The sequence below is a fragment of the Castanea sativa genome, chromosome 5, assembly GCF_040712315.1.
Source record: "Castanea sativa cultivar Marrone di Chiusa Pesio chromosome 5, ASM4071231v1".
Classification (NCBI taxonomy): Eukaryota; Viridiplantae; Streptophyta; class Magnoliopsida; order Fagales; family Fagaceae; genus Castanea; species Castanea sativa.
In genome coordinates, this window is record NC_134017.1 from 66625134 (window position 1) to 66635052 (window position 9919).

Genomic DNA, 9919 nt, shown 5'->3' on the forward strand with positions numbered 1-9919 from the left:
AAAAGATATTTTGGAACCTTAAACACACTACATGGTGGTTGGAGCAACGATCAACGCCACAAGAGGAGTGGAAGGCTTTAGGGTTTAAGAGTGAGGAATGGATATGGAGGTTCGCAAGAAAGAGAGAAAACTATATTCTTAATTGTATTGAAAGTAGGACACATATAATTTGATCATCATCTTAATTGTTATTATTTTATTTTTATCATTTTATCTTCTATCTTTTTTTATTGCATGTTTAAAAATACAAGTTAACCAGTAACCCAATTGACCAGATCTATTCACAACCCATTTAGGAAATCCCATTTTATACTCAAACCCAATTAACCCAACCCAAATGGAACTTGTTTGACAAGTCTTGTAAATATGAGGTGGGTCCCATAAAAAACATTAACATATTTTCTAAGATTTACTTTATAATCAAATGTCAAGTGCATACTTAGAATAATATAAGTTTTGATAGATGAACCTTTTTTTTTTTGGCTGAGTAATTAACACATGACCTCTTCCCTATTTCTCAACAAAAAAAAAAAAAAAATAGAAAGAAGATATCTTCCCTATTTTATAACTTCCAACAATGGGTTTTATTGAATCTTTGTTTGATAACGATTTACGACGGATGCACCCACATCCCACGATCATGGAGATCTATTACATAAGAGTGCTTTGACAAAAGAAAAATCCAATACCATACTACAATTCTTTAAAATGATGCTCATCAGTCCAGACTTGCACTAAAATTTCACATTAATGTAATCGATGACATTTGCAAGATAAAAATATGGTGCAAACTTCATGTAAAAACTCAAGTACGAATATTAAAGTGTTGTTGACAACATGAACCAACTGGCAAGGCCATCCTAGATTTAGGTACATAGTACATTTCTTTCATTACAAGAAAGAATCATTACAGTTTTTCATTACAAAAATCCCCAAACAATGGCTACAATTGTACATTTTTTTTTGGGGGAAAAAGTGTATCAATCTAGGCTTTATATTCTACTGTTATAGGAAATCACGTGGGTGACCCACCTAATAATGATTTAAAAAAAGAAAAAGAAAAAAAATAAGAATAATCTACAGCAAAATGAAATAGGAATCACACAACTTCATCCTACTGCCATAAGGACATAGGAAATCATGTGGGAATCCTACTACTATAAGGAAATGGGAAATCATGTGAGAATGGGACCCACCTAATAATGATTAAAAAAATCTTATGGCAAAACAGAATAGAAAAGATATATTCAAGAGTATTGAGTTTAAACAAATTATGTAGCAGTTTCAAAATATAAAAAATTACTGAGAGCAATTGAATAAATTAAGCTAGGTGTGAAAAGACAAATTAAAGTTTATATTTTATGTTAGATTCTATATGACAATTATATTAGCATTTAGTTGCTTATTTATTTTGTTATTAATATTGATTAATTTTTTTAGATTAGTTTTTTACTTTTAATCTTGGCCCTGACCTAAATTTCTGGCACTGCTACAATTTTACATTTATTTTGTGAAGAAGTGTATCAATCTAGGCTTTATATTATTCTTGTAGTGTTTGCGGACTTTCATTAATGAACTAAGCAAAGTAGATACCATTCCAGCCAAAAAAAATGTAGATACTCTTTCAGAGTCTCTTAGAAGAATGATAATTGCTAGCAGGCTATAAAACAGAGCATGGTCACAATGATGATATGAGACCCAACTAATCCACGCAGCTAATTAAGAGATAGAGAGAGATGGCGAGAGATTTAGAGAATGGGAAAGAGGAAAGGTTTGCAGGACTAAAGAAGCCCTATTTGGCTGCCTTGAGGGGAGACTGGGACTACATGAAACGTTTCTTCGACAATAATCCCGAGCACCTCCTTTCTCCTTTGACAATTGATAAGGACACTGCCTTTCATATTGCAGCATACAGTGAAGAAAAGGAACTGCTTCAACATTTGGTTCAGCTACTTCCAGCCACCTTTAGTTTGTTCGAAGCCTTAAACAAGAAGAACAAACACGGTAATAATACTTTTCACGAGTTGGCCGCGACTGACGAAGTTGAAACAGCAGAATTCTTGGCTAAGAAACTCCAGGCGGGTGCAGACGAAATCCGTGGAAGCAGACTAAAAGAACTACTCGAGGAACGAACCCAACTTGGTGAAACCCCTCTATATAGGGCCGCTGCCTTCGGTCAGACAAAAATGGCCAAATTTTTGGCTAAACAAATTGGGGATTCAAATTTACGTAATCACTTTCACAGAGATGACCAAGTGTCTATTCTCCATATTGCTGTCATTGGCCAACACTTTGGTCTGTCTCTCTCTCACTGTCTCATATACATATTATCGTTAGTACTGTTTCCAATTACTTTCTACTAAATGTATAAACTTTAATATGTACAAAATTTATTGCTGCATAGATAGCAGGCTTTATTGTTTTTTTTCAAGAAAAAAAAAATCAAATAACTTTGCTCTATCTTGAAATATGCAGATACCGCTATATGGTTACTAGGAAAAGAGAAGGAACTTGCAAAAAAATTGGAAACAAATAACCTGACTTGTCTTCACCTGCTAGCGAAAATGCCATCTGCTTTCCGGAGTTCATCCCACATTGGCATTCTGAAGAAAATCCTCTGTTATTGTATGTCGTTGTCCAATATTTTCATTACATGTTCTTTGACTGCAGAAATATTTTTATGTGCGACTCCATTTAAGCATATATTCTTAGTATGCTTTAGAACATTAGAACAAACAAAATAAAATAATAATAATTAATGTAAGCATGTTATTATTGCAGGGCTTCCGAGCCAGATGGAGGATAAAGACAGCAATGATGACGTGGATAATGGTTGTGATCATAAAACATTTTCACAAAGTATGTACAGAAGGAATTTTCGCTACAAATATTTACTAATCACACAAGTAACTCAATTAGGGTATCACTAGTATAGTCATACATGTCATGTTAGTGTAGTCATACCATGGTTTTCAAAATTAGACCGGATGCAAAACCGAATTTGTCTTCGATTCCCAATTTTTACTGGTTTTATTGGACCAGACTAGTATTCAGTTCCCAGTTGAACTAATTGGTCCAATCCGGTTTTTAAAACCATGAGTCATACTTATCATGTATTATGTAATAAAAGTTAAGTCGTAGTTGTAACTTGTATTAACTACTTGTTATTTCTTTAACACAAATCTACACTCGTTTTGCTCCAAATAACTCTTTCTAAAGAAATACATAAAATTACAAACATAATTTACTCTAGGAAAACTCAATTAAAAAATTTCAAGAAATTTAGAATCGTAATTTAACCAAAATAAAAAATAAAAAAGGGTTTCATTATTATTTTAATCAATATAATTATATTTTTAAATAAAAATCTTGGTTTTAAATATAACTTTAAGTATTTTTTGTTTTTTGTTTATTTTATTATTCAATTTTAATTACTCCTATATTAAAGTATTTTTTTAATTTACATATAATTTTTTTTAATCATGGCACGAGCATGTATATATATATATATATATACAAATCCTCTTTCGTACTCCATACTCCACCAATTCAAAAAGTTTTTTTTCATATTATTTTTTATTCTCACATTTTTTTGGGTATTGAAATTGAAAATCAAAACAAAAACAAATTCAAACCAATTAAGTTTTACTCTGACGAGTCCCACAGAAAATAAGAAATGAAAATAGAATACACCCTATTTTTAGAGTAACGAAACATCGTCCAAAACATTCAAAAAAGAAACATTATCACTTGTTGAATTCCAAATTCTCTGCATTACACCCACGAGTGCAACATCAATGAAAGTTTTGTCCTGTTTCTATTAAAAATAAAAAATGGAAACATTTAACGGGTGCAATGTAGATCGATTCACAACTAGAATGCTTAAAAGATGGATGTCAATTCTCTAGGCTTTATCCTTTCTTAGTATATAGTGATTTACTAGTTATAGTTTTCCTTCAAAAACTTGCTCATATTCCTAATTTGTATACTTTTAAAAATCAATGTTAGTGCCCAGATCTTGTTGCTAAATCAACACCTCTTATTATTTTCAATGAAGACAATTAAAAATTCAAATCGACCCTCCCATTATATCTATCAAAATATGAGTAAAATTTAATATAAAAAAAAGAAATCAACATCTAGTGAAACAGAATTTTCACCATTTTTTAAATAATTATTGACATGATTGGGAATAATGCATAATAAAAATTATGTTAATCATGGAGTCACGTGAATTTAAAGTAACTTGAGTTTCCATTTTAACAAGTTTTGAAAAATACTATATAAAAAAATAATAATAATTTCGCTAACATTAGTCATTTGGAATATGCTTTTGACCAAGTATTTTATGTAAAATTGCAGAGATATCCAACACATATCATGCCTTCTGGAGGGACATAGCTGAAGGTGTGACCTTATTTTATTTATATATATAATTAAGTACAATTCTTTATGAGCAGTACATTATATTCCCCAATAAATTGTACACATTGAATTTTGGAGAAGCTAATATTGTCTTTTTATTGATCAATGCAATCATGTCTCTGAATTTAATTGGGGAACCTAATACATAGCCCTTAAGTAATTGAATCTAGCAACTAACCCATATAATGCATAGAAAGTTTCGATAGAAATATTTATATATGATACGTGTTTAATCAGTAAGTATTAATAAATAAATAACATCAAGTTAGAGAATAGAAAAGAACTAGTCTAATTAATTAATTGTCTTTAGAAAATATCAAACCTAATTTGATTAAAAAAAAAATTATCTAACGTTAGGCTGTTTTAATTAAAAAAAAAAATGGGAGTTCTAATTTGTTTAAACTAACTTGGTTTCTGCAAAATTTGTAACTCGAATAATATTTTTTTTAAGAAAAAATAATTATAATATAGAAAAATGGGACACATGTTTTACACGAAGTTTTTACTTGTCATGGCTCTGTTTGTAGAAGATAAAATGAAGCAATGAAGTTGAAATTTTTTTTGGATTAAGATTCTTTAGATTTATGAGTGATACTAAGAATATGACAAATTTTACAATATAAAGTTTTCAAATTAATTTTTTCTCAATCTTTTTAAAAAAAGTAATTAAAACATTCATCTTTTTTTTTTTTTTAATTTCACCAATTGCATTAATTGCCACATCAATCTATAAACATTTTACAGTACAATTTGCATTTTTTAGAATTTTTAAGATAACTCCATTATAAAATTCCTAAAATCTTTTTTTTCTTCTTTTTTATGGAGAATTCCTAAAATCTTATTCATTTATTTTAAATGGATGGATTAGATTGTAAAAACCAACAAATTTTTTAATTTTTCTATTAACATATTTTAATATCTTTTTAAATTACTGCATGGCAAAATTGCGGCCATTTATTCCAAAAATGAATATATAAAACTTGAAGTCCATAATGTGATTTTCGTAAAAAACTAGGATCCTAATCCATTCCAGAAAATAGAGTTACAATTTCTAACTCTTTAGAAAAATGTGAACTTTCAAAAACTTATATGATAATTTTAGAAGAAATCAATAAAAGCTTTCTCACACGCACATGTATGTGTATATATATATATATGTGCCTATATATATGACTCTGTTTTACACAAAATTTTCACTTGTCATGACTCTATTTGTAGAAGCTAAAAATGAAACAATGAAGTTAAAATTCCTATAATCTTATTTATTCATTTTAAGTTGGTGGATTAGATTAATTATAAACACCATTTATTTAAATTAAATTATTATCATATTTTCATATATATTTAAATTAATACAAAAATATACGAAACTTGAACTCCATAATGTGCTTTTCCTAAAAACTAGGGTCCTAATCCATATTGTTTTAGTTTTCGTGGCTCTCTCTCTCTCTCTCTCTCTCTCTCATGAACAAAATATATATATATAGTTTCGAAGGTTATCAAGGAACTTTGGGAAATGAAGATAAAGCATGCATTAGCTTCAAGACTCACCGAGTTGCTGGTAGAGGCGGATTCTACGTGGGATGAAACCCATAAATACAAAGTAGAAGAAAAGACAATTTCCTTAGGTGACATTGATGAAGGAGTAAAACTTAATACAGGGAAAGAAAAAGTATCACTCACAATTGAAGTAGCAGGAGATGGCAAAATCGAGACAAAACCCAAAGAGAGAAAATACTTCACTCTAAATGAGATACGTACCCCATTGCTTGCTGCAGCTAGCGAAGGCATAGTAGAAATATTTGACAAAATAATTCAAGCGCACGCTCAGGCAATTGAGCACCTCGACAAAGATGAGGAAAACATACTGCATGTTGCCGTCGCTCACCGACAGAAAGAAATCTTTGACCGCTTAGAGCTGATGATAAAGATAAGGAACTGTAGATTAGTTTCAAGGATTAATATAAATGGCTACACCTTATTGCATCAAGCTGCAGACATGAAGTATTATCAAGGAGACGTAGCTGGTCCTTGTTTCCAATTGCAAGAGGAGATGAATTGGCTCGAGGTAAGCTAGCAACCTTGCTAACTCTATTGACACCACTCGTATTTAGCTTTATCGGTTTTCGTACACCCAAATTGGTTAGTAATTACTTTCCGATTTATGTACAAACCATCAACACGAGTCATGTTTATCATACATAAAAAAATTTACATAGTTTACAGACATCTCAAAAATCAATTAAAATCTTGACTTGAAATTACAATTTAATTTTTTTTTTAATATGTATGTAAAATTGTGTAAAATAGCTTGCGTAACAAGTTTAACCCAACACTTAATAATTAAAATCTTCACGTGAGGTTTCCTATTCCTGTAGCTTTTTCCTATGTTTAGTACTAATAATGTCTATTCTTATACATCTTCTCCACACAGCGGGTGCGGGAGATAATTCCCAGTCATTATGTCATGCACCGTAACAATGCTGGTAATACTGCAGACGAGTTATTCAAAGATCAACATGCTGAACTTCTCAAGAGGGCGCAAAAGTGGATTAAGGAGACTTCTCAATCGTGCTCTGCCGTCTCTGTACTCGTCGCCTCTCTCGTTTATGCAGCTGCCTACCAACCCCCAGGAGATCTTGAAAGTGAACGTAACACTGTGGCCTTCAAGCTCTTCACAGTCATGGATGTTATCGCCCTTGCGTTCTCCTTGACATCTGTTGTCACGTTCCTCTCGATCCTTTCATCTCCTTTTGAGTATGAAGATTTCCGCAAATCTCTCCCGCGGAAGCTGGCGGTAGGTTTCTCGCTGCTCTTCGTATCCGTGATAACGACCATGATTTCTTTCGGAGCAACTATTTTTCTCGTCATTCATTTTGCAAAGAAAGCTTGGACTAATACTCTGATCTATTCCGCTGCATTCTTTCCTGTGTCTGTGTTTGCGCTTACACAATTCCCGTTGTATTCTTCATTCCTCAGAGCCTTGCAAACCTCATTCAAGAAAATAGTGATGGTGGTAAATCCCCAGAAACTCATGCCTCGTTACTTGAGGACCTGTAAAAGCAAGACTTACTGAGATTTAATGTGAGGGGTCTCTTGAGAATAAACTTTTTTACTTTCGGATTTTCATTATGTAATGAGGTTTATTTAGTTCCCATCATGAACTAAAAATGTCAAAGATGGTCTACTGTCATATTCCATTATTTCCATATAACTGTATAGGCTTGATCAATATATATATATAATAAAACAACGGGAAATTAGATATTTCTCGTCATTGTGTGAGCTTCATTAATGATAAAGAACTTCCTTATAACTTCTTTTTTTCTTTTCTTTTTTGAATTTTTTCAAAACTATTTTGTGCTGCATGTTATATTTTTGTTTCATGCATTATTGAGGTCCTCACTGAAAGGAAAACAACACATTGGAAGAGACTCTAATTAAGAGATTAATGTAACATATATAAACAATATTTAATCCAAAATGTATAAGCCTATAGGTTTAGCTCCAAATATTTTATATTAATCACTTACTCCTATTATTATTATTTAATATAGGACTTTCACTCATGCTTATAGTGTAATATCCCAACCCTGATTACATGATTAATTTATGGGGATTATTTACTAAACCATTATTTTGATTAATCTATAATCTATTATTAAAAGAAAGTTGTATGACATTTTATTTTGACAAGGTTCTCTAAATAATTTATGAGGGCTTTTGGAATATATATATATATGTGTGTGTGTGTGTGTGTGTGTGTGTGTGTGTAATTTCTTGGTTGGGTTAAGATAGAAACTTGAAGAAAACAATGGGGATTTTAGACTTATTTATTTTTAGAAGTTGGCCTACTCTATTTTAAGATTAATGGTTTCCTAAAGTTTTATATCCTTAAGTCACTTCAAATATTTTGATGACCCTTCCAATAGTTAATTAAACATTAGGGTATATTTGAACTTTCAATGGTTGGGTTGATTGAAAAATTTGAAAAGAAAAAGGACCGGAATAGTTAAGGCCACCGTTCGTCAAGGCTTCGGTCATCGTCTCCCCTAATATCAAGTCACCAACTTCTTTAACCTTCCAGCACTAGGCAGGCATTAATGCACTAGGCAGGAATCAACCCTATACATGGTCTTACAACGTTTTGAAGACATATGGGTTAATGCTTTTAATAGGATAAAAAATTAAGTATACTTGACCGTGATAGTAGAGAGGTTTTATCTTCTTCATTTCTATAGTATTTCCTTCTTTTCCTCCTACCCACCCTAAAATAAAATTGTAATTAGTTGAAACTTAAAATTTTGATTGATGACATAACTTTTTATTTTTGATCTTATAGAAATTTTGCAAATATAAATGATATTAGAAGAAAGTGAGATCCAACGATGAATTTGTCAAAATTCACAATCAATAAAAATATATTAATTAGAGTTGTAGTTTTAGGTTATAACTAACTTTGTTGCCAATGTGAGTTTTAGCTAGCTCAACTAGTAAAATCTGTGATGGTTGAATAAGAGATTTGATATTCAATCCCTATCTATACCAAAAACTGATGTTAAGTGTTTGGCAAATCAGGAAAAAGAAGAAGGAAAGAATAAGAAACAGAGAAAGGAAAGGAAAAGCAGAATTGGGAAAGTGAGAGTTACTTCGAGGGTAACTACCTCCAGCAGAGAAATTAGAGAGGCAATGAGAGACAGAATTAGACTAAAGGATTCAGGTAATTCCATTCATGTCCTTTCTCATAATATTCCTCATCTTTATACACAGCTCAAGTCCACCCGCCAACTAACCAATTACAAACCAACTAACTAACCAATTACAACCCACTGCTCTAACAAACTAACTGTCATACTAACTGCACTCACAGCTCACTAATCATCACATCAGTCACACTTACTCCCAATGCCATTCAATCAGCTATACTATATTACAAGTAATTTCAGGTTCCTAACAACTTATTAGTGTTTTGGCCTGATGATAAAAAGCTATTATCAGGAGCGGACGTCATAGGTTGAAACTCTCTCTCTCAAAAAAAAAAAAAAAAGTTTGTTCAATTTTCATTTATTATTTAATTAATATCAACCATATTTTTATTACATCAATTTGTAAGTTTTAAGGGCTGTTTGGTAGTGTATTTTGAATAACAATTTCAATATTTAAACAACATCGCACATATTTTCACACACTTTTTCACCCACACGTGTTTTCAAAAAATACAAATAACGTTATTAAAACAATATTACCAAAGAGACCCTTATTTTTAAATGTACTCCATCTGAGAAGGCAACATACTTGAAACATAAAAGCTAGAAGGAAGGGCTTTTTTTTCTTTGTTTTTGTTTTGTTTTTCTATCTTCGGGTTTAAAGAAAGGAGCCTAATACAAGGCTCGTTGGCCCATGCAAGCCGATGTGAGAGGTGATAGAGTCGCTGATTAGATATTGCATGGTTAATTATGTTCCTAGTTTTTCTAATTAGTCCTGCAACACACAC

At 31.4% G+C, this 9919-nt stretch overlaps 1 protein-coding gene across 1 annotated transcript; it reads left to right on the top strand.

Moving 5' to 3' along the window:
• The first annotated feature begins 1726 nt into the window (after positions 1 to 1726).
• On the top strand, positions 1727 to 7594 carry LOC142633283 (uncharacterized). The gene is made up of 6 exons (XM_075807499.1): positions 1727 to 2295; positions 2476 to 2625; positions 2782 to 2859; positions 4363 to 4407; positions 5913 to 6493; positions 6860 to 7594. The coding sequence occupies exons 1-6, from the start codon at positions 1737 to 1739 to the stop codon at positions 7499 to 7501; spliced, it is 2055 nt and encodes a 684-aa protein (XP_075663614.1). The 5' UTR covers positions 1727 to 1736; the 3' UTR covers positions 7502 to 7594.
• The last annotated feature ends 2325 nt before the right edge of the window (positions 7595 to 9919 follow it).

Bases quoted from the DNA above. Each gene is read 5' to 3' on its own strand.
- LOC142633283 (XM_075807499.1), top strand. From the start codon at position 1,737: ATGGCGAGAGATTTAGAGAATGGGAAAGAGGAAAGGTTTGCAGGACTA. The intron at 2,860-4,362 runs GTATGTACAGAA...GTAAAATTGCAG, and splicing joins TCATAAAACATTTTCACAAA to AGATATCCAACACATATCAT. The intron at 6,494-6,859 runs GTAAGCTAGCAA...TTCTCCACACAG, and splicing joins AGGAGATGAATTGGCTCGAG to CGGGTGCGGGAGATAATTCC.